This window comes from Hypomesus transpacificus, unplaced genomic scaffold (assembly GCF_021917145.1).
Source record: "Hypomesus transpacificus isolate Combined female unplaced genomic scaffold, fHypTra1 scaffold_60, whole genome shotgun sequence".
NCBI classification, from domain to species: Eukaryota; Metazoa; Chordata; class Actinopteri; order Osmeriformes; family Osmeridae; genus Hypomesus; species Hypomesus transpacificus.
In genome coordinates, this window is record NW_025814033.1 from 844173 (window position 1) to 869591 (window position 25419).

At 42.2% G+C, this 25419-nt stretch overlaps 1 protein-coding gene across 1 annotated transcript in view; it reads right to left on the reverse strand.

Annotated features, from left to right (window-relative positions):
• steap2 (STEAP family member 2, metalloreductase) overlaps positions 1-22330 on the reverse strand; it is a 53561-nt gene extending 31231 nt beyond the window's left edge. Inside the window, exons 1-4 of the mRNA XM_047017422.1 lie at positions 22266-22330; positions 19865-19978; positions 17795-18376; positions 16297-16824 (exon numbers count right to left, since the gene is read on the reverse strand). Coding sequence (XP_046873378.1) covers positions 16297-16824; positions 17795-18328 — 1062 coding nt within the window. The 5' untranslated portion in view covers positions 18329-18376; positions 19865-19978; positions 22266-22330. The remainder of the gene's footprint in view (positions 1-16296; positions 16825-17794; positions 18377-19864; positions 19979-22265) is intronic.
• Positions 22331-25419: the final 3089 nt, after the last annotated feature.

Consider the following 25419-nt stretch of genomic DNA (forward strand, 5'->3'; position numbering starts at 1 on the left):
CATGGAATACAGGATAACATCACATATGCTACCTTTAGATAACTGCAGAACACAGTGTATAACTATATATATGTATTTAATAGACCAATTATCACCCTACGTCACACAACTGTCAAGCAGGCTCAACTGCGCATGTGGGTTGCAAAAGACGAACTTCTCCCTGTTCTATTACTCTTGGAGTGTCGTTCAGGTCATCATATATCTCTGGCCACTGGATTGCAGGGCTTGATATTAACTTTTTGAGGCTCTTGGCCTTTGGACAAATACATTTACGTTCACTTGTCTATGCACAAAAGTCACTTGACCCCGATACCGTTAAATAACCTGTCCAAGTGATCGGGCAAAACTAGCCTGGCTAACGGAGGCCGCTTTCTCAGGCAAATGACAAATGAAACAGACAGGTTAAAGAAATCCGAGATTCTGGCTATCTTCACCAGACTCGTATCTACATTAGGCAGTCCTCCCTGACGTTTCTGGTGTAGAATGGAGTGAAATACAACATTGTGCACACTGCCAGTGAGCGAGTCTGACTGAGGCTAACATCAAAACAGTGTAACTGGGATGTAGTCTCACTCAGATTGCCAGTTTAAACAAATCAGAAAAATTATCGGACCAGCTGACTAAAAGCAGAATTCCCATATCTCTTGAAAGCTGCCCTGCTCGACTTTTTAAATGTAGAATTGACTGTAAAAGTGTACAATTATGAACTTTGTGACATGACGTGAAGACATGGTTGCCGCTCGACTATGCGGTCTGTACCGGGCGACATTCTCACTCAAATTTTAAGACTTTCGTGACCCAAATTAAAATTCTGATGCGACAGATCATTGGGTAATCGCTTTTTCTCCTAGAGGCATGTCCTCCTCAACGCTTTTGGTCTTTTTAACTCTAACTATTTGTATTATCCGTGTGGTCCTTTTGCCATTTAAAATGCTATCCTTTCCCGGTTTTCTGCAGCCACAGTGCGCGCGCATCCCGATTGTTTACAAACAAATAATTGGTCTATACTGTGCAAATATCCTCATGTGTCAAAAACTGGAACTACAGTCGCTAAGCTCCCGTGAATCGCTACACTCTACGTCCTCGTTATCAGTCCAGACTTTAATCTACTGTTCATAACAAAGCGCTTTTGTTTTCAAATTGTATCTCGACTCGCGGTATCACTGGCACAGTTGACGCCACTGCACAGTTTTTTTTTAATTGGTGATCTACAGGCCACCAAATTTTCGGAGTTTTCAGGCTCAACCAATAAGCTAACAGTGTCTGAGAAGTTGTCATGCGCTATGATTCACCGTAAATAACAATCGCATGCCAGGGTCATGATGAGATACTAGATTAGCATTCATGAGGTGCTTTGCATTGACTATTTATGGTTAAAAATGGGCGTGTTCAGGGCGGGGTACAATGCTGATTCACGTACGCACACTTGTGGGTAATCTGTGATTTATAAAGGGAACATTGCGTACAGGTGTGCGTACACACGGTTTTATAAATCTGAATTTTTGTGTGCGTACGCCATTTTAGGCTTTTGGGCGTGCGTACACTTTTAGTAAGAATCCTACGCACAGTTTTATAAATGAGACCCCAGAGCCTGTTTAAGGAGAGCCTTGCCACTCCCTATTAAGCCCCATTGTACCGAATTTTGTTGCAGTTCCACCAGAGTTCCACTGGGAGTGATCGTGGTCGATTGCAAAATTAATGGGAGTCTATCGAGCTAAACGGCTACATTTGTCTCTTTCGCCTGATTGTCGTTGAGAAATCTGATTGGTTAGTGAACGACTGACCAAAGATCCCGCTTGATGGCATCCGAAACAGAACCAGAATGTCAGAGCATTAGCAACATTAGCAACAACATTAGCAAGCCAAAACTCTTTCTAGCATGTGTATTGACAGGGAGAGCCTAACCTGTCAACTGTGTTGTCGATGCCTCGAGAAGAAGTAACCAGAGCTTGCCGTCAAGCAATAGCTCTGGTCGTACGATGTGTATGACGTCAATGACATTTCCAAAGGCTTTTTAGAACAGAAAGGCAACTTAAAAAATGTAACACCCAGCGGTGTGTATTTTTTTGCCTTCCCTTATGAATTCAGAATTCAAATTACTAGACAAAACATTATATCCTGAGGAAAGTGGATTTTGAGGGGTATAGAACAATTATTTGTTTGTAAACATTAGGGATGCGCGCGCAATGTGGTTGCAGAAAACCGGGAAAGGATAGCATTTTAAATGGCAAAAGGACCACACGGATAATACAAATATTTAGATTTAAAAAGACCAAAAAGGTCGAGGAGGACAGCCTTTAAGAGAGAAAGCGATTACCCATTGATCTGTCGCATCAGAATTTTGATTTGGGTCACGAAAGTCTTGACATTTGAGTGAGAATGTCGCCCGGTACAGGCATTGTCGAGCGGCAACCATGTCTTCACGTAATTTCACAATTCGTAATTTCGCAAGTTCATAATTTTACAGTTTTACAGTCAATTCTACATCTAAAAAGTCGAGCAGGGCAGCTTTCAAGAGATATGGGAATTCTGCTTTTAGCCAGCTGGTCCGACTATTTTTCTGATTTGTTTTAAACTGGCAATCTGAGTGAGACTGCGTCCCTGTGACACTGTTTTGACGTCAGCCTCAGTCAGACTCGCTCACTGGCAGTGTGCACAATGTTGTATTTAACTCCATTCTACACCAGAAACGTCAGGGAGGAATGCCTAAAGTAGATACGAGCCTGATGAAGATAGCCAGCATCTCGGATTTCTTTAACCAAGTCTGTTTCATTTGTTCATTTGCCTGAGAAAGCGACCTCCATTAGCCAGGCTAGTTTTGCCCAATCACTTGGTCAGACTATTTAAGGGTATCGGGCTCAATTTACTTTTTTGCATAGATAAGTGAAACGTAAATGTATTTGTCCAAGAGCCTCAAAAAGTTAATATCAAGCCCTGCAATCCAGTGGCCAGAGCTATATGATGACCTGATCGACACTCCAAGTGTAATAAACCGGGGAGAAGTTTGTCTTTTGCAACAGACATGCGCAGTTGAGCCTGCTTGACAGTTGTGTGACGTAGGGGGATAATTGGTCTATATTGACTGAGCCTTAGGGGCGAGAAAATAAACAATAATAATAAATATATATGTGAGAGAACAAAGGTTGTGCGCTTGCCGAAGGCAGGCACACCCAAAAACTTAATGTGTTACGTTAACATACCGGACACCTATTCAGCCTGTTGTGCTGTGTGCTATTGTGTAGTTGAATAACTTGCCTTTCCAGATTAAATGTCTGGTCTTGGTCTTTGATTTTGTGAAATACATTTCTAAATAAATACGATTTATAGTCCAGTGCCACTTATGTTGTTTTCCTCATTTTTTGACTGATGCAACTTATACTTAAATACGGTCAACTGAAATAAAATACAAGAAAAGCGAATTAACTGGCTTCATTTTATATATTTTTGCTATTTCATGAAATGTTGTTTTAAGACAATTGTTTTTTTGTTTGTACTGAAGTAACTGGCCCTCCAAAGGGGTAACTGGAGCCGTGGGTCTAGTAGTTAGTACATATAAAAAAGGCACAGCAGAGACTTTACTTAAAAAGTGCTTCTGTCCTTCTATTATATCTGTGTGTGGTTTGCCCGCAGCACAGAAACAGAGAGGAAAGTGCTACGGAGAGTTGTCACCACCGCCCAGAAGATTATTGGCTGCCCTCTCCACTCCCTGTAAGCATAGCCAGGTTAAGGTCATCGGGGGCCCGGGGCAGAGGCCCCCCCACCACGCAAAATATTTTTAAATATATATTATTATTACAATGATTTTCATCAATATATGTTAGAGAGAGAGAGAGATTGGTAATAAAATTATGACAGACAAAAATATAAGTATATAAGTATGTGATACATTATTACATTGTAACACGCACCCCTAGCCAGCCACAATGCAGACTAGCATGCACACACACAGCCCAGCGAAAACATATTTACAAACAACTCGATTGAATAATTTAATTATCAGGCTGTGGCCGCCTACTAAAAAGAACATAAACTAGTCCCACACTGATTATCTAGCCGAAGTCCACTCCTCTACTTTTTTTGAAGGCCAAGTCACAGATCAAATCGTCAGATCAAGTCAATTTGGCGAATCAGGTCAAAATCGTTTATGATCACCTTTATGCGAAGCCATTGTTGTCTTGCATGCTTTGATACCGGCAACGACACGTGACGCTAAGAGAACATGGACTTCACTACGGGTGGGTAAATGCATCAAAAATATATATATATGTGTCTTTTTTTTCTCCCGTGCCGGGGCCCCCTAGTGGCCGGGGCCCGGGGCAGCAGCAGCCTCTCCTGCCCATTGAGATCTTTACAGTTCCCGCTGCCTCAGGAAATCCCAGTACATACCTAAAGATCCATTTCACCCCGGACACACTTGGAGAAAACTGATTTTATCCAAAAGCAATAGCATCACTAAACACTACTTGAATGCAATATTATGGAGATGTATTGTGCAGTGAACTGTTGTGTGTGTTATGATGTCTTCTTTTTATTTTTATATATATAAAAACACATCTTTATTTAAGTGTTATATACCTGTTGCACTTCATTTGATGTTGCGCTGAACGGATTGCATCCAATTTTGTTGTACATGTACAATGACAAAGATTCTATTCTCTCCCCAGTAGGGGTTCACAAGTGCAGGGCGGTATTGGCAGAGACTGTCATGGTCAAACCCCTTTGTCACTGATCACTCATACCCCCTTTCCACCAAAGTGAACCGGGAGCTAGTTCGGAGCTGGTGCGAGAGCCAGTTCGGAGCTGGTTCAAGAGCGGAGCTTACTAAGAACCGGTTTGCTTTTCCACTGGCGAGAGTCACCACAGAGCCACGTCATTATGTCACTGTATACGTCTCATATTTCCCAGCAACGCTAACACGGTAGCGCCAAACACAACATCAACAATGGCGGACGTTTCGTTGCTGTTGTTGCTTAAGGTTTTGCGAACCTACATCGGAGGTTCAAATTTACAAATTAGCAGTTTCATCAATAAAATAAGCACATTTTCAGCAACTACACTGCCCACTAACCCCGCCCCAAGTGGTTCTTTATTGGTTCGTAAACTAGACCAGCTACGAAGTGGTGCTAGTTGCGAACCACGTACGAACCACTTTTCCGGTTCCCAGTCTGTCGAAAGAGAAAGAACTGGTTCGCGATGAGGCACCGGCTCCAAACCGGCACCCAAAATGCGTTGGTGGAAAAGGGGTATCAGACATTCGTCTGGGACAGTCTTTCATTTGCACCAAAGGGACTGTAATGTTAAATGACAATCACACCTTCTCGCGCAAACCACTGGAGAGGTGGTCTCAGCAGTTGAAGGGGAAGGTAAACTGAGGAGAACTCTGAAATTATCATTAATATACATATGTGATCGTTCAAATGCGGGTCTCACAGCATAACGTTGCATATATGTGATTTGAACATTCCAATTGAATATTTAACAATAGACAAAAACTATGCGACAAACGCAAAAGTATGGCTTCAAAATTGACTAATGAGAAGGCTAACAAGTAACACTAGCATGGTAGTAGCATTGCATCAAGAACTCCCCAAATACAGACAACTCATCAAATGCCCTACCAGAGAATAGAACACTTTGGATCACTGCTACTCTACTATCAGTAAAGCATACCATGCAGTTCCCCGAGCAGCACTGGGTCACTCAGACCACGCCATGGTCCTCCTGATTCCTGCATACAGGCAGAAGCTAAAGCGCTGTAAGCCTGCAGTGAGGACATCGAAACAGTGGACCAATGAGGCTATGGAGGATCTGCGGGCGGGCGTGCTTGGACTCTACTGACTGGGATATGTTCATGACAGCCTCCAATAGTCTGGATGAGCTCACAAAGGCTGTGACATCATACATCAGCTTCTGTGAGGACTGCTGTATACCAACACGCACCAGGGGGGTGTTCCATCAACGTCGCTAACGCAAGTTGCGATAACACGAATAAGTCTCACTTGGGTAAACGTCAACATAGACTTAAGCCTGAAGCCGTTCCACTAACGTTCTGTTCCACTAACAGGCAATGCTAATTCAAGCTAGACCTCAACAAGCTTAGACTGTGCAGCCCAGATCAGGCGATAGTCGAAAAGAGGAGTTAGGTCGCAAAAAGCAAAGCGTAAAGCAGCAGAGGGGTGTTGTTTCAGCAGCGTAAATTGATTTGAGTTTTTTTGGAGTTGTCCCCAAAAAGAGCAATGTTGCCGCAATTAACATGGCAAGGAAGAAACTTGTCAAACCATTACGACCGTTAAAATGCGTAAATTTTAGACCTACCAAATCTACTTAACATATATATATGCATTTAGGCCTACTAATAATTAGCGTAATTTGATGAGCTGTCTGAAACCGTTCTGACAGGCTAGCCTCTGGCCAATATTCTCAACAGGAGATTGAGAATAATAGCCCAAAAAAGAACGTGGCAGCAATTGAAAATTGTAGGATAAAATTCAAAACACTGAAGAAGGCCATGGTTAATTGCACTTGATGTGGGCTATTAATGTTTTTGTCTTCACATCTTGAACAAAATCAATAAATTACTTCAAAATAACTTTGCCACACACATTTATTAAGTGATAGGCTAAATGCTGAGCTTTAAAATAACATGGAAAGATAACCATGACTAAAATGGGGATGCACTGAAATGACTAGTATTGCACAGATCCAGAACTGACTTTTTAGATCAGAAGGTAACCCAAACGGCACACTTTGCTTGGCAGAACAGTCATTTAAAATTGCTCAACATGACTATCATTATTATATTATTTCCAATTAACATAGTCTGCCTCCACAGATCGAGAAGGGGCTTGGACAGTGACAGACTGTGGCTGTGCCAAGTGTTGTCACAGCCTCACTTTGGGAAAGCATGCTCTACTGGGAACATTAGGGGAGACTGTTGGGCACAGCATCTAATCGTCTTCATTGGAAAGGGCAACATTTGGGATCCTGTATAAAGGGCACTTCATAACAGCACCCTTTTCCATTGGAAGTAAGGGCATGGGAACAGTCCAATTTAGGCCATTATAAGGGCACCTTATAGGGTACTGCATCACATTTTCTATACTATAAAGGAACTCATTGAGACATGTTTTTACATTTATAGAGGGCACACTGTCATTTATTGCATGGGGCATCCTATGCACTCAAGCATATTTCACAATGTGAATGGCAGACAGTAGGGCACTTGGTCTAATTGTTGCCACTAGAGGGTATTTTAGAAACACTTTCAACCATGGGGACAGTATATTGCACCTATAATATTGGGGAAGCCAGAGGAGAGGTAATATAGAGGCTTGTCAACATATAGGCTACTTTTAACAATGAAAATACTTTAAACAATTGAATAAAAAGTCTCATTGATTCTTTGTGTTTCAAGATTACCTGAAAAACTGATGATATTATTCAGGTACTGCTTTGGAGCAAGGTATACCCTTCATATTTCCTGGCATAGTTGCCCGTTCAAGAATGTCCCACATGCAAATACATAGACAGATGCAGACAGACTGAACAGTGTCAAGGCTTGGCTACAGTGTGTTTGCTTCCTTGTGTGTGATTCCAGCAGACTACATAGTCTCTAGGCCTACCTACATAGACTGCAGTCTACTACCCTCCTTTCTACTATTATAGTCTACTCTCCTTTGTATTACTTTCTACAAAGGATGGTAGGCTGCTCTTATGTGTTCATTGCCATCCTTAACAGTTGCTAAAGTGTTATTTTAAATATATATATATATTTATGTATAAAAAAAGTTAAGAATGACAATTAAATCTATCTAGATAAACTATGCTGGGCCTGCTTAACCTATACTTCTTCCACAGAAACTGGTCAGGGAAGCATTATTTCTGTTTGAAGACCCTTGGGGCTGGTGGGATAAACGCTCTTTGTATAAACTGAGGACCCTGATCCACCACAGGGTTGTCAAAGAACGGATTCGCCATAATTGATTGTAACTTGTCTTGACGCTCTGCTTAGTTTTTAAGGCCTTATTTCATGTCAATTAACCAATGGCTTTTGAAAACAGATAAAGTGACATTATTGCTTAACTTGTTTATTTAAATATATTTTTTGGAGATGAAGTAGGCCTAAACACGTTAATCATTCATGTATGCACTTCCAAAAGTCTGAATTTACGTTTCCGAACACGGACTAAAGTTCTTTGCGCTCAGGAATTTACTCAACGGAACTATATTGAGATTTTGTTTCCACCTGTTTGAAATTATTTGCAACACCAATTTTAGTTTAGCTTGACTTTTAGCCTGACACAGATCAGGCTAGTTCCGAACCTTCGTTACCTAGCTAAAACTAGAATAATCCACATTAATGGAACGGAACTCTCGTTAAAGTAAGTGAGACTTGGCGAAATAAGTCTTGCTTTTCCTTAATCGACATTGATGGAACACCCCCCTGGGTGAGCTACAACAACGACAAACCCTGGTTTACAGCTAAACTCAGAAGGCTGAGGCTGGACAAAGAGGACGCGTTTAGGAGTGGGGACAAGAACAGATTCAAGGAGTCGAAGAACAGGTTTAGCAAGGTGGTGAGAGAAGCTAAACGACTGTACTCAGAGAAGCTGAAGCGCCAATTCTCTGCTAACGACTCTACTTCCGTCTGGAGAGGGCTCAGGCAGATTACCAACTTCAAGCCCCGAGCCCCCCAGTCCACTAACAACTCTCGTCTGGCCAACGACCTGAACGAGTTCTACTGTCGTTTTGAAAGACAATTGGACTGCCCCGAACTATCCCTTCCCTCCCCCCCAACTCAGTGATGACACTCTCCATTCAGGAGAGTGAAGTTAACAGACTTTAAGAGGCAGAACCCACACAAAGGAGCTGGGCCAGACGCTGTCTCCCCTGCCACCCTCAAGAACTGTGCTGACCAGCTGTCTCCGGTGTTCACCTATATCTTTAACACCTCCCTGGAGACATGCCATGTGCCAGCCTGTTTCAAGTCCTCCACCATCATCCCTGTGCCCAAAAAGCCCCGGCCAACTGGACATAATGACTTCAGACCCGTCGCCCTGACCTCTGTGGTTATGAAGTCTTTTGAGCGCCTGGTGCTGGCACACCTTAAATCCATCACAGACCCTCTACTGGACCCCTGCAGTTTGCCTACAGAGCCAACAGGTCTGTGGACCACGCAGTTAACATGGCCCTCCACTTCACTCTACAGCACCTGGACTTCCCAGCATCCTACGCCAAGATCCTGTTTGTGGACTTCAGCTCTGCCTTCAATACCATCATCCCAGCCCTGCTTCAGGACAAGCTTTCCCAGCTGAACGTGCCTGATTCTTCCTGCAGGTGGATCACAGACTTTCTGTCTGACAGGAAGCAGTGCGTTAAGCTGGGAACACAAGTCTCTGACTCCCGGTCCATCAGCACCGGATATCATCGCTAATGTTACACTCAGAACTGACCAAATGCTTTTTGGCACTGAAAAAAAGACAAATATTTGAAATTGTATTTGGTCATCTTCATTGCCTCCAAATAGAAGTCTAATGAGTATTTTTATTGGTTATTGTTCCAACTTCCTACAATTTACATGATTCACCATCAGGGCCGGTCCTTCCTACAGGCGACATAGGCAGCCGCCTAGGGCGGCATGAAGAGGGGGGCGGCATTTTCCCAAGTGCATCCATTAATGAACCGCACAACCAGCAGAGGGCGCTAACCGCGCCACCTCATATCTCCGTGCTGCGTTTGGGTGGGGGGGCGGCACAACGATTTGCGGTCCGGGGGGGGGGGGGTTTGGGGTGCTGTTGATACATTTCGCCTAGGGCACCAGATGTACTAGGACCGGCACTGTTCAACATGTACCAACCTGTAACTGGCGTTTCAGCAAAGATTATAGGGGGTCGATATTGGCCAAATAACTGAAACTAATTCCCCTATGGTTTGAAAGAAGATGGGAAACTGAACAGTGTATTAACATTAACCAAACAATGCCAATACTAATGGAATTACAATTTGACTCTATGGGTTAAATCATAGCAAGAATGGTCAAATTAAGGTGAGGAAGAAGGAGTAAAAAAAACGAGATGTGAGGAAAAGGTCTCAGGAGATCAAGAATCCACAGAACAATGCTTCACAATTCCTTTTATACACATGAACAACTACAATAACACCACAATCTTGACCCTTACTTATAAACATGACTAGCAATGCTACAGTAAGTAACACAATGATGTGTGAGAGCCATCAAGTTGAGACTCCATCCAGTAACTCCATATTTTACCATAAGAGAGGTGGGGGCAGCTTGATAGCCCTACAAGATCAGCCTGTATTATTCTGCCCTAAGTGCACTCTCTCTTGGTCAAAATAGAAATTCAGAATATTCTACAATATACAATATTCATATAGATTATTGTTCCTACTATTAACATAACCTGTGACCATGCATCCTCCTGTAACTGGTGTTCCAGTAAAATCTTTTTCAAGATTAGCCTTTATTCTTCTACCCTAAATAGGCCTACACCATCTCTTGGTCAGTTTTTGACACACTCTTCATGAGACGCCGTTTGTACAACTCATTTACTTGTAACTGGGAATACATGAAATTCCATTACATTTCGCAGTTCCATATGTATAATTCACCTGCCATTAAATGAACATCTCACTATATACAGCATCCATACTCTGTTGTCAGAATGTGCAAATCTTTTTTATAGTCATTATTCTCATCATGTCAGTGTAACTGACACACAAGCCTGTAAATAAAAGTACATGGAGAGAGAACTACCAGTAGCTACCATACATAATCCGCTGCATCCATTTCTGCGGCAGCAGTCATTAATGTCTCTTCGTCATCTTAATCATCATCATCATCCTTTGATGAAAAGCATTCTGTTGGAGGAAACTGCTACTACAAGTTGAAATAGGCACCAATTGATATTTAGACTTTGTATCATGTCGAATATGATTAGAACCATGGTGACGTCGAGGCTACAATCACAAGGGTATAGCCTAAGCAAAATATGCAATATCTGTTCGAAGTATGTTTTTATATTTAATAAAACATTGAACATGCTATTTTATTAAGTCCACCACCTATTCTAATAATAACGGACATTGGGGTTAACAATGTATGGACTGGCTATTGCCTTCAAATGTATGCATTGACTCGGCAGCAATTGTCTCCCACGCCATTTGTATACGCTGCTACAGCCGTGTTGCTGTTTTCCGGAATATGTGCTCGACCTTAAACACAAAATAAAACTTGTATCTGAAGTTTGGTGAAGTAGGAAAACGTTTGTCGCCGGGTGCCATGGTGGATCCTAGTATCGGAGCTCCATTGATCTTGGCTTTTAATAGTTCTCATGCCCGCGCTTAACTCTGAGTTGAGTTAACAAATTCATATCAGCTTTTCTGGAACCGAATTTTCGGAGTTTCCCATTTTAGAGTAACTCAACTCAGAGTTCAGGGATAATCTCAGAGTTTGTTAAACCCGCTACCTGGAATACCTCCCAGCAGTTAATATTGTGAACATACTACGAACAGGTAATGCATATTTTGCTTATAGGCTACGCCTGTGATTGTAGCCTCGACGTCACCATGATTTTAATCATATTCGACATGATACAAAGTTTAAATATCAATTGGTGCCTATTTCAACTTGTAGTAGCAGTTTCCCTCAACAGAATGCTTTTTATCAAAGGTTGATGATGATGATTAAGATGACGAAGAGACCTAATGACTGCTGCCACAGAAATGGATGCAGAGAATTACTATGGTAGCTACTGGTAGTTCTCGCTCCAAAAAGCCATAGGCTTTTTTTGTAATTGTCAGTTACACTGACACTATATAATATAAAAACGATTTGCACATTCTGACAACAGGGCATGCTGTATACAGTGAGATGTTCATTTAATGGCAGGTGAATTTTGCATGTGGAACAGTGAAATGTAGCTAATGTAATCTCATGTTACAATTAAATTAGTTTTACAAACTGTACCTCGTGAAGAAAGTGCCAAAAACTGACCAAGACATAGTGTAGGCCTACTTAGGGTAGAAGAATAAAGGCTAATCTCGAAAAAGATTTACTGGAACACCAGTTACGAGAGGATGCATGGTCACAGGTGATGTTAGTTGTAGGAACAATAACCTATATGAATATTAATAGTTGAATTTTCTGAATTTTTATTTTGACCAAGAGATGGTGTACTTAGGGCAGAAGAATAAAGGCTGATCTTGTAAGGCTATCAACCTGCCCCCACCTCTCATATGGTAAATTATTACTGGATGGAGTCTCAACTTGATGGCTCTCACTTCTCATTGTGTAACTTACTGTAGCATTGCTAGTCATGTTGATAAGTAAGGGTCAAGATTCTGGGGTGATTGTAGTTGTTCTTAAGGAATTGTGAAGCATTGTTCTGTGGATTATTGATCTCCTGAGACGTTCTTCTCAGCTCTAGCTTGTCCTACTCCTTCTTCCTCACTCTTGCTTTCTATCTCTGGTTTACAATAATCATGGTAGAGTAGGCATAAGAGTTAACCTTCATAGATATCATTCCTTTGCAATATGATAAAAAATATTCAACCTTAATTTGACCATTCTTGCTCTGATTTAACTCAAAAATCAAAATAGTAAAATAACTGTAATTCCATTGGTATTGCATTATTTGGTTAATGCTAAATACACTGTTCAGTTTCCCTTCTTCCTTCAAACCATAGGGGAATTACTTTCGGTTGTTTGGCCAATATTGACCCCCTACAATGTTGAAATAGATTTGCTGAAACACCAGTTTCGGGATGGTACATCATGTAAATTGTAGGATCTGAATCATGTAAATTGTAGGAACAATAGCCGATAGAAATAGGATGGGCTACTCATTGTGATTTCTATTTGTAGGCAATGAAGAAGACCAAATACAATTTCAATTATTTGTATTTATTTCAGTGCCCAAAAGCATTTGGTCAATTCTGAGTGCATGTCCAAACATGTAACACTCGCGACGAAGGCCCAAGGGCTGAGAATGTTGCTAAAATAAATTACAGATTGTGACGGGAAAACGGTAACTTAGGTATTCATCAGGGAATTAAAGCACATCAAATCGCAATCTTAAAATCGTCTCCCAGTGTATAACTAAGCAAATTAAATTTTGTTCGAGATCGCTCGGCTGAGGCCTATCAGGCTCATAAAGTGGGAGGGGATCGGTAGAAACGCAGAGTTTGGCATGGAAAACCTGCTAGCGAGCAGGTTAGTTTCACAGAGTAAGTTACCATGGAAACTTACTAAAAGGTTTCGTTACCTCTCTTTCTGGAACGTGGAACTCGGAGTATGCCTCTTTTCGGGGTTAAACAACTCAAAGTTTTCACTAAACCCGCTACCTGGAATACCCCCCTGGGCGGACCACCCTCTGTACTTATTTTAGGTAGTGAGCCTCGTGGCTACTGCAGGTTAGAAAGCATAGGGGTCTTTTGAATCTTTAATTTCTTTGCTTTGGTTCCGCTCAGCCCCTTTTCCCATTTACCGTGTTTTGGGTTTGAATTAAACCTGGTTTTGAACGGTCATCCTTGTTTGTCTGCTTGGTCTCCCACAAAACCTCACCACCTCATCCACGAGGGATAATTGACTGGGCAACATTTATTGATGTTCAGTTCTGTCCTTTGTAGGAAGTTGGAAGGGCTAGTGTAGCCGGTGTAGATCGGTTAAACTCACTCCTCAGGTGTGTATACAGACCAACCCTGCCAGCTTATCTCTAGCTTTTTGTTGGCGTAGCTGGTAGGGGTCACGCTTAGGATGTCGGAGGTGGCGGGTTTGATCCCAGGTGTGGGCAAATGTTGTTTGAGTGTACTTCGACGGGGATGCGGCCATGCCTGTTACACTAGGAATCTATCTTTTTAATATGGTAAATTCTACCTCTGTTGCTGATTTGTTGGGATTTATTGAAGTTATTGAAAACTGGAGCTCCAGACGGCAGTATAATTAATATAAAAGAACATGCATTATTTCGAAGATCAACTCCACCCACAGTAATGCACTCTTTGTGGTCTATAAAATCAGTCTTCATAGGCAATATGCTTCCAATCACAATAATCTGTTCATCAGACAAGTGAATCAGAAAGCTGAGATCAAACATTAAGTAAGTGACAGCCTACTCAATGAACCTTGTTACATCATTGCGTTGGATGAATGATTCCTCAGAGGAAGGAAGGGAAAGACCAATTTTCAGTCATCAGTTTATGCCCTTTATGTCATCATGCCTTCTATGACCCACTATAGCCATAATAGTCTGTTCACACCAAACGCTCAGCAAATTATTCAAGCCAATGATGCAAAATTTTGCTTCGCATTCCTTTGTTTGTTTGCGTGAATCGCTAGGAGCCAATCGTTTTTCTTTCGTCGTCAACCATGTCTGAAATGACTACTATAAACAAATACGAAGTAGTGTCGTATAGCAGAGGACGCCCACTGACAGCTACAATGATCTTGCCCTCCATTTCTTCTCAAACGTTAGTGAAATCTCAACATTGATAAACTTTCGCGACACAGCGTCACACGAAAAAATGTGCTTTGCGTTTGGTGTGAACACAGCATAATAGTTACACAATAACACTGGCTAGTACCTATCACCAGTATCACAGGAAGGGAGGATGGAATGGTGAGGGGTGGGGATACAATATGAATAAAGGCAATGGGGGTCAGAAAAGTATCTGGTGGAAACTCAGTTGAGAAGGTTGTTTTTCTTCTGACAAGCAGAAATGACCAAAATACTTTCAAAACTCATATTTTGCTTTTACAATGTGAAAAACATATGTACTCCAGTGTAGTTCATGATCATACCTGAGGCCAAGCTAGAAAAAGGATGAGTCACTGGCCACAACATTCAATCATTTCAATGTAGGTCACACATTCTCACACAAGCATGCCCAAAGAGATATAAGCGCTCAACATCTCTCTTTCTCCAGTGTTTCCCACACATAGACAAATTTATGGCGGTGCGCCACAGAATCAACACCGGCCGCAACATATTGTGTTTAATTTTTTTTTTTAACAAGTTAAAACACAAAGCTTATTCGTTCAGCTGCATTTCCTTTCCCTGCACCCCCTTCGTCTCTCTGTCACTCACGCGTCTTTCTCACATACGCACAGTCACAACATCAGCACATGTTAGCAACGATGCATAGCCTACCTACGCCGTTCTAGTAAGACAGACAGCTATATCAGCGAGCCTTCAGCATTAGTGCTGTAGCTAAAGGTCTAGGAAAGTTGAGGCTACTTTTCGCTAGGTAGCCTACCCACTATGTCTTATGCCACGTTTACACATAGCTGGGTATTTACAGAAACGAATATTTCTGCCCCTCCGTTTTCTAAAATAACGTCGTACACACAAGTGCGTTTTCCAAAATGTTTCTGTTTACATGAACCCGCATATACGCCCCAGAGCGCCATCAGAACTATGCCAAACCTGTTGGCGGCAGTGTAATGTGAAGGATAAAGCCATGCAAACCAATCACAATTTTAAAAATCAACAACTACGAATAACACGACCGACTTCCTTTACCTTTCAGGCGCAAGGTTCATTTGTTTGAATGATTCACAAATGCGATGCACAAATGTATTTAGTGATTCAGAAATGTAACCCAATTCACAAATAAATGACCCTTATGCTGGTTGTGTTCGACTTCATGCACCACCGGCGGTGCCGACAGCCGGCTGCGTTGAAGCTGAGAAAGCCATTGGCTGCTTCAAGTCAGCCGGGCTGCAGGCTACGCCGGCGCTGCATGAAGTCGAACGCACGTTTTACTATAAACAGGACGCTTTCATGACGCGATGCTTTTTTAGTTCCATACTGTGAGCTTTGAGAACCCAAAACTCAGTTTAAGCTAGTGCACACGCAAACACAAAAACAGTTTTCAGAAATCTCCACTTTGGCCGGAGTTTTTAGAAATGATCGTTTTCCGTGATAAAACCTCAGTTTTCGTGTAAATGAAAGGTCAAACCGCATGAAAATATATGCGTTTTTCTTCCGTGTAAACGGGGCCTTAATCCAAGGTTCCCCTTTGTTCTTTTGGTGAGAAGTTTCAGGAGCTAGCTACTTACCCGGCATCATGGAGCCGACCAGTTAAATAGTTATTTAGCTCTAGCGTTGCTACCTGCCAATGCAGAAATTATTCGTTTGTTGTTGTTGATTTTGTGAATTATTTCGAATCCCCCCCCTCCCCCCGGTCTGACATGAAACAACACCCCCCGCCACAAATAGATTTCTAATCTGTGGGAAACACTGTTCTCGCTCTCACACACACATATTCTCAACCCACCTGCTGATATGCCATGTTGAGCAGCAGGTACCTCTCAGACCTCCTCATAGGTAGACAGAGGCTATAGAGAACATGAACACAGCCCAGAAAGAAGCTGAGCAGACCCAGCTGCTTCCTGCTTTGCAGCCATCCCTCCAGCCAATGAGGGAAGCGCCTGTACTTAGTTCTGTAGTACAGCTGGTGGACAGCAGCAATCTCGCCCCCCAGGTAGACCAACGCCAGCATTGTAATGGCTACAGTGGGCAGTGTCCGGTTCACTATCTCCATGGGGATCTTGTAAAAGTTGCTCTGCTTGCTTTTTACATAAGGGTAGACGATGTCACGCACAAAGGAATAGGCAAAGAAAAATATGGAGAGGGACACTGCGGTGAGGACAGGGCCTTTCCAGGCAGGGAAGAGACGCAGCGGTATGTTCTCAATCTCTCTGGAGGATGACAAGAAGCCCATGTCCATGGGGAAAAAGTTGAGTTGCCGTGCAAGCTCTAGTACTTGCTGGCGGCCCTCTGTTGAGTTACTGCAGATGTAGACCTAGAGGACATGGCCCATCAGTAAGGATATGATGAGTTTAAATGATCTCCATAACATTATTTGGCCTGACATTGAATGGGAATTTGACCTAAATTAGCAAGGTTGTCTCACACAGATCTTGGTTCTCTAGGTGTTAGATCACCATAAACAACCGAGACCTTATTCGTTTTAGTATTTTACTGTGATGTACTGTACATACTTGAACTAGAACATATATAACAAAAGGTCAAAGGTAGTCCAATCTGGAGAAATGAATGTCTTCCAGGCAAGAACAGGTAAAGAATTTGAATGACAATGGTTTCATTAACTTAGCTGTCTGCTTTCTACTCTACTGGTTGGCTAGAAACAAAATCAGTGAGGTCTTAAGAGAATGGTCTGAAGAGGATAAGATTCTGTTATGCCAAATCTTTGAAACACATTTCAGTGGGGTTATATTATTATTATACCAAATTACATGTCTATATTGTAGGTTTAGAAAGGAATAGTATTGGAACCTATTTCATTAGGACATTTACAAGAAATCTAAATAATGAATGTGTAAGAGTTTAGAAAAAAGAAGGCACAAAGTGCAGTATGTAAACATTACAATGTGATCACTGGAAATTGTAGTTGTTGGAAAAGACATCGCCACATCTTTTGCCATCGCCAACAGCCTTATGAAGGTGCTTTTCTGGCTCAATAATTTGTCTAGTTTTAAATTTTAAAATACGTAGTCCATGATGTTCAGTCCCAAACTCATTTGGGATGATTCAACTACGAAATTTAAACAATGATTTGGACTGAAAATATGTGGCATGGCTTTCCTGGATGTTAGATTAAATAACTTGTCATGAGAGGGAAAGATGACTATGTGCATATCTGCCTCTTTATTGCTCTATTCTTTGGTCTCATGGTATGTGCAGTTTTGCAGGAGGTCATGGCTGCAACTCCCGCCGAATAAATACATCCTTTAACCCTTTTAACACTTCACCTGTCTGCTTGCATCTTTGGGCCCAGCCTGCTGCAATGCCCAGGCAGATATCACATTGAAGCCCTTCACCACGATAGACTCTGGCAGGAGGGAGGCCAGGTATTCTGCGTTCGATTCCGGATACTGGTTTACCCTCCTGTTATTGCTAACGTCTATCAGGACCTTGCCTGACAGCAGGTGTTTAAGGTCCCAGAGAACTGCTGGGTAATGTTCCCGTCGTATTGCCAGGAAGATGATACCAGCTTTCCCCACAGCATCCTCATGATGCGTCACATCCACAACGTGTGGGAAGAAATCAGCAGCACGCTTGGGTTGACGGCTCCCCACCACCACGTGAAAGCCACAGCGTAGCAGTCGAATGGTTAGGCACTTGGAGAAGTCACCAGAGCCAAGGATGGCTACCGCTGTCTTGGAAGTGATACAGTGCTCGTCAGACCCATTCTTCAGGCCATTGGGCAGGAGGGTGGAAGGGGGGTGGGTGGAGGTAGTGTAGATGGGGTCAGTGGTGCTGCCCAACATGGAGATTACATCCATTCTGCAGGCCTATGGTCAGCTCGGCCAATCCCTAAAAATTCCCAGCCTCTGTTGGGAATAGATAAAAAGGGTGGGTTAGATGCCAACAGGCCTCATTTGAATGCCTTTACTTGAGGTTATTTGATATATTTGTTTTTCCGTTTGTCGAAGAAACGGCCCTTTGGTGTCTGTGCATGGAAACTAACATATAGTGGATTGTTTTACTTTTTGGTGGGGATTAGTTTTTTACCTTGATGTCCTTTTTCAAAACTCTAGACACGAAACTCACAACTGATAATCAAAAAAACATAACACAATTTTCAATTGCTTGGATACAATACACTCACCTTAGATCATTTGTTCATTGACCTATAATCATCTGTTTACATTTACATATTTAGCAGACGCTTTTATTCAAAGCGACTTTCAAAAGAGAGCTTTACAAAAGTGCATAAATACACCTCTCCTCCCATCTCTTTGCGGCACACACCCACTTTCCCTTATTCATTTGATTCCCATGACCTCACTGTAGCTTTGAGCCGCCATCTTACCTACCTACTCGGCCTTAGAAATGCCTGCAATATGTTGTGCAGTTGGCTGCAACAACAGCTGAAAGAGGAACCAAATAGGCTAAGGATCGGAGCCTAAAATAGATTTTCTTTCGACATATCTCTGTCTCTCTTTCTCATTTAAATCAGCAGTGTGGGCGGCCATACTGGGCGAGATCAGTAGTGCATATGGCGGCGGTCTGTTTGGAAGTGACGGATGTGGCATCTATGAAAACCCTCCCAGCAGTGGTAATCTACGTTTTTGCTCAAGTGCGCTGCCTTTGTAAATACGGGTTTATGTGTTTACCAGATATTTTATGCCAGAAATGGGCGCAATCCTGTAAGTAAATGAGGCCGAGTGTGAAGTCAAGATTCACTGTTTACGCCCACTTTCTTATCTGTAGCCGCCTACACAAGGTCAGCACTAGCCCTAATGTAGGGAGGATTAACAACGAGCCTCATTGTGTAAGCAGCCTGAACCCGTTTTAAGAGAAACACTGATTATTGTCACCCAGCAGCAAAATGTACATCTCCAATTTAAGCAAGGTCAAAGGCACCAAAGCTAAGGTGCAAGTGAAATCTGAAACCCCCAGAAAAATTGACCAATTGTCTTATGAGTAAGATCTGAGACCATCTGTAATTACCAATAGTAAAATAACACCTGAAAATAGGTGGGCACATACAACATTCATCCTTCCTTCCATTACGAAGTTTGCCAGTACCATTTGCTGAAAAGTAGCTCCACACCATGAAGTTCCCACCTCCAAATTTCACTGTTGGTATGGTGTTTTTAGGGTGATGTGCAGTGCCATTTCTCCTCCAAACATGGTTTGTATTATGGCATCCAAACAGTTCAATTTTGCTCTCATCTGACCACACTATATTCTCGATGTATTATACTGTTTTTCAAAATGTTGTGCAGCAAACTTTAAACGAGCTTCAACATGCTTATTTTTTTCAATGGAGTCTTGCATGGTGAGCGTGCATACAGGTGGAGTGCATTACTTACTGTTTCTTTCAGACAACAGCCTACTAATTCCAGGTTTTTTTTAAGTTCTCCACAAGTGGTCCTTGGCTCTTGGACAACTCCTCTGATTACGCTATTCACTCCTCTGTCAGGAATCTTGCAAGGAGCATATAAAAAAATGCGCCTGTTACCAATGCCATCTTTATGTTTTGCAACAATTAGGTAGCGAAGGTCTTAACACAGCTCTTCGCTTGTACCCATCATGAGGTGTGTCTTGTGTGACACCTTGGCAATGAGACCTTTATGTAGGCCATCAGTTGGGACTAAACCAGCTGATATTCATTCACACTGACAAGGGTCTGGATTGCTTTTTAATTACTGATAGATTTCAATTGTTGTCTTGGCTTACACCTTTAATTGTTCAGCACTTCCCTTTATTCATGTATTCAATACATTTTCCCTGTGTCATTACACATGATTACAATTAACTTAATTGCTGAACGTATTTGTTTAGACTTTTGTATGTATGGATTACTTGGGTTGTTACCAACATCTGGTGAAAATGTCATGTCAACAGCACCTTTGGAAATATATTTACTGAGTAAAATTGTGACGTGTTCAATACTTATTTCACCCGCTGTATATATATTTAAATATGTAAACTATGCTGGGCCTGCTGAACCTATACCTGTTCCACAGATACTGATCAGGGAAGCACAGTGCATTACTTCTGACCCTTGGGTCTGGTGGGATAAACGCTCTTTGTATAATCTGAGCACCTTCATCCACAGGGTTGTTGAAAAACAGATACACCATAATTCAGTGGTTCTCAACCCTGTCCAGGGACCCCCTGTCCTGCTTGTTTTAGATGTTTCCCTGCTCCAACACACCTGATTCAAATGCATGTTCGTTACCAGACTTCTACAGCTAGATAACAACCCTTTTATTTGAATCAGGTGTGTTGGAGCACGGAAACATCTAAAACATGCAGGACAGGGTGTCCCTGAGGACAGGGTTGAGAACCACTGCCATAATTGATTGTAAGTAGGGAGTCAGATGGCTGGAGAAGGGTCCAATTGCAGTGCTCCCCTCCTCAGGCCCCTCTAAACCGGAACTCTCTCCTCAGGCCCATAAAGCCGGAACTCTCTCCTCAGGACCCTTTTTTCATGTGTATCCGAGGTATTAGCGCCACCGCTGGTCGGAGGATACTGTAGGCTATTTATATTAATAGGTTAACTTACTGTGAACTTCGGTTTTAGCATAAGTCAATAGTGTTTAACAAAGCGGAAATTAGCATTGCGGCTAGCGTTACGTACAGGGTTCTACATTAACACCCGTCGAACCGCCAAATGCGGGACAATTTCATTTTCATAATAAAAACTCGCTAGCCAGTTTGGCCGATACATGAGGCATTTCATGAACCATACATAAGGCTATGTTCTCGGCATGGTTATTGTTAATTTATCCCCCTGCAGTATCCTAAATTTCCCATGAACACTGTGCCGTAATCCTACGTTATTGGAATATGGAATATATGTTTAGTACTATTATTACACATCTTTATGAATGAGGTGGTAATTGATGAAGCAACATTTAACATAAATGGATAGATATTGATTTCAGATTAAGAGAGTAGGGTTGTTTGTATTATCAACGTTAAAAAATGAATTATTTCAGAGTAATAACACGAGCCAGCTGTAGCTGCTGCAAATGACCAACGGAAAAAATGTGATATTCTATAATGACCACTAGATGGCGATAAACTGCCAAACCCATTTTCTATGCTTGCCAGGGGCAGAACAGTGATCATGTTCGTAATGTTAGCAATACGTAACGCTAGCCGCAATGCTAATTTCCGCTATCTTAAACACTATTGACTTATGCTAAAACCGAAGTTCAATGTAAGTTAGCCTATTAATATAAATAGCCTACAGTATCCTCCGACCAGCGGTGGCGCTAATACCTCGGATACACATGAATAAAGGGGCCTGAGGAGAGAGTTCCGGCTTTAGGGGCCTGAGGAGAGAGTTCCGGTTTAGAGGGGCCTGAGGAGGGAGCACTGCAATTGGACCCTATTGGATGGCTGAGCGGTGAGGGAGTCGGGCTAGTAATCAGAAGGTTGCCGGATCGATTCCCCGCCGTGCCACATGATGTGTCCTTGGGCAAGGCACTTCACCCTACTTGCCTCGGGGGAAATGTCCCTGTACTTACTGTAAGTCGCTCTGGATGAGACCGTCTGCTAAATGACTAAATGTAAGTTGTCTAGACACTGCTTAGTTTAGGCCTTATTTTGTGTCAATTAAGCAATGGCTTTTGAAAACAGTTAAAAGTAACATTATTTCCTAACTTGTTTATTTAAATTAATACATTCTTTGGAGATGAAATAAACACGTAAATTAATTCATGCTGGGTCACATTGTGAGAAAAAAAAGTCTGCACTTACGTTTCCGAAAACTGAGAAAAGTGCTTTGCGTGCTGGAATTCACTCGACTCGAACTATTGTTCCGCCTGTTTGAAATGATTTGCAACACATCTTAATTTAGCTCGACTTTTAGCCTGACACAGAGCAGGCTAGTTCAGAAGTATAAGTTACCTTGGTTACTTAGCTGGAACTAGAATAAGCCACCAATTCGGCCAAAGTGTTACTTACTTACTTACATACTGTGTGTTCAAATGCTTCTTCATATTTGTTGCATTTCCTCCCTTCGACGAAATAGACTTTTGACATGCGTTACAAGTGGCGTTGTTGTCATTTTGTCGGTTTTAACCTCAACTTGGTCACCAGGTACTGCACATGTGGCTGAAAAATGAGGAAGTCATCAATCAAAATACCCCGATATTTATGAGTCAACAACCTATATTTAATTTCCTTCAAGAGTGACCACCGAGGGGATATTCTGTGGCCTACTCCGAGACTTTGAAACTAACATAAGTTTTAAGAACAAGTTTCAGTTGAAAAGGGTATTTTGAACAACATTAAAAGCATTTTGCAAGAGATCAATTGCCTGCACAAGAGTTGACGCACAGCAATGTATCACAGTGTCATCAGCATAGAAATGAAAATAAGTGTCCAACACATTTTGGCCCAAATTATTTATATAAACAGTAAATAATAGTGGACCTAATAAAGAGCCTTGTGGCACACCTTTGCAGACAGTTGCAATATCAGAGCATAGGCCATCATATCTGATGCACTGCGACCTGTTTTCAAAGTAGCTCGTGAACCAAGCTAACGACGATCAAAGCGCCACCCACCAGGGCAAAGGCCTGCTTTGCCGATACTCCAACCGGAGCTCAATAATACTGAACAGCAGGAGGCTGCCGACCCCACGCCTACCTCCCAACGTTCACAGCGCCCCACGTAAGGGCAACGGCATGCCCGCTCTACACTAACTTAAGGTGAACTATTTGAGATTGGTCCATACATGCCACGAGGACGTGGCATTGAAAAACTCTGGAGGGATGTAATGCATGTAATATTGTGATGTCTTTCTTTTGAGTATCGATTTCAACAAAGGAAATGGGTGGACCATGGGCCATCTAATATCACGCACACCTACTACCGAGCCTCCAGCTCCAATGGGCGGCCAGCTTTCGGGACATTGTCAGTTGCAATTGCACGGCCAGGGCCCTGATTGGATAGTTTGCATGTATGTCCAGCTATGCTTAGACCAGAGTGATAAATTGCCGTGAACCTCACTGCCGTTTTGGGTGTGTGCACACTTATTGCATCGTATTTACTTTTTGTGTGTACAGTGTTTCCCACAGATTAGAAATCTATTTGTGGCGGGGGGGGGTTAACATAATTCCTTCGTTAATAATTTGTTACACAGAACTTATTTTGTTTTTATTAAATATGTATGTATTTGGATGCTGTCCTTCTCTCCTACTATTTCTTCAATGCCTGACGAATCTCTTTCTCTCCCTGACCCCGTCTTTCTGCTTGAGCAGCACTGGTTGAAGCCTGAAAATATTGTAAACTATTTCGGCATATATGCATGTAGCAACGCTAGTGCTAAATAACTATTTAGCTAGTCGGCTCCATGACTCCGGGTAAGAAGGGCTCGTGAGACAGCTCACCAAAAGAACGATGGGGAACCCACTTGTCTAGCAGATTAAGACATGTTCGTAGGTACCTAGCGAAAAATAACCTACGATGGGGAACCCACTTGTCTAGCAGATTAAGACATGTTCGTAGGTACTGTCAGAAATATTAATCTATAAAGCATTGCACAGTCAGTCGGTGAACAAGTTTAAGAAAGCTTTATTGCTTGCGGCCGGCCCACAAGGAGACAAAAACATCACACGCCATTGTGCTACAAAGTTTGTCCGCTGGCATGTTGCGCTAGCTAGCTATTTAAGCAGAACCGCTCTTTACAGTCATTGGTTAAGACAAAGGCATGCAAATGTTCCATGGCTCTTCTTCATTGGCTCCTTGCGTAGACCTGGTGCGCGTGTATTTGAGTGTGTGCTTGCCTTTTGACCGCTGTAAGCTTGACCACATGATTCACCCAACACAGATAAGGCCAGACATCTTTTATGGCCTCTCCAGTAAGAGAGAGTGGTCAGCCCAGGTCACCTTGTTTACATATGCCTCATGTTACCCAAAGTTCAGATCTGGGGGTAGGCTTCTCTCTACACACAAGGAATGCTGAACACAGAATCATTCTTATACAGGATAAATGTGTTACATCTTCAATTTCTCCAACAGGTACCTAGCGAAAAATAACCTATACTTTCCTAGACTTTTAGCTACGGCACTAATGCTGAAGGCTCGCTGATATCGCATAGAGTCGTTGCTAACTTGTGGTGACGTTGTGACTGTGTGTGTGTGTGTGTGTATGTGAGAGACGCGTTAATGACAGAGACGGAGGGAGAGCAGGGAAAGGAAATGCAGCTGAACTAAACTAACTAAATACGCTGCATGATTTAAATAGCGTTAAAACATTTTTTATAACGAAACGCAATATGTGGCGGCCTGTGTTGATTCTGTGGCGCACCGCCACAAATTAGTCTATGTGTGGGAAACACTGGTGTAATTGTAGTGCTTACTTCACCGTTTCTTAATTAGCTGGGTTATATAGCCACCCCGTGTATCCGTGGCACCAGACCTACAATACTTGCTGTACATCTTATTGACGTGTGAAATAAATTGACTACTCTTTTGATAACTTGTAAAGTCTACCGGTTGTTCACTGAAGTCCCATTCCAGATCCTTGGTTTTGCTTTTTTCCCTTCTGACTGGCAAATACACTGTAAATCTGTCCCAAAAGATTGTGTCCGACTCACATCACCCCCTGTGGTCTGAGTATCAACTCTTACCTTCAGGACGCAGGTACATGATGCCACGGATGAGGATCAAGAGAGGCATCACATTCTTTGTCCAAAAAAGCATCCAGCTTCTCAATCAAATCGGATAATGTTTTATCCCTTTTTTTATCCTTTTTATCATTTTATCCTTTTATCCTGTCTGGCACTATGCACTTTACTGTGTACTGGACCGCTGACTTTTTAAAGTTATTCTGTGAGGCCTTCATTTGTACTTTGTATAATTGTATTCTTGTATTTTTATGTCTCGCTGTGCTTTTTTAATAATT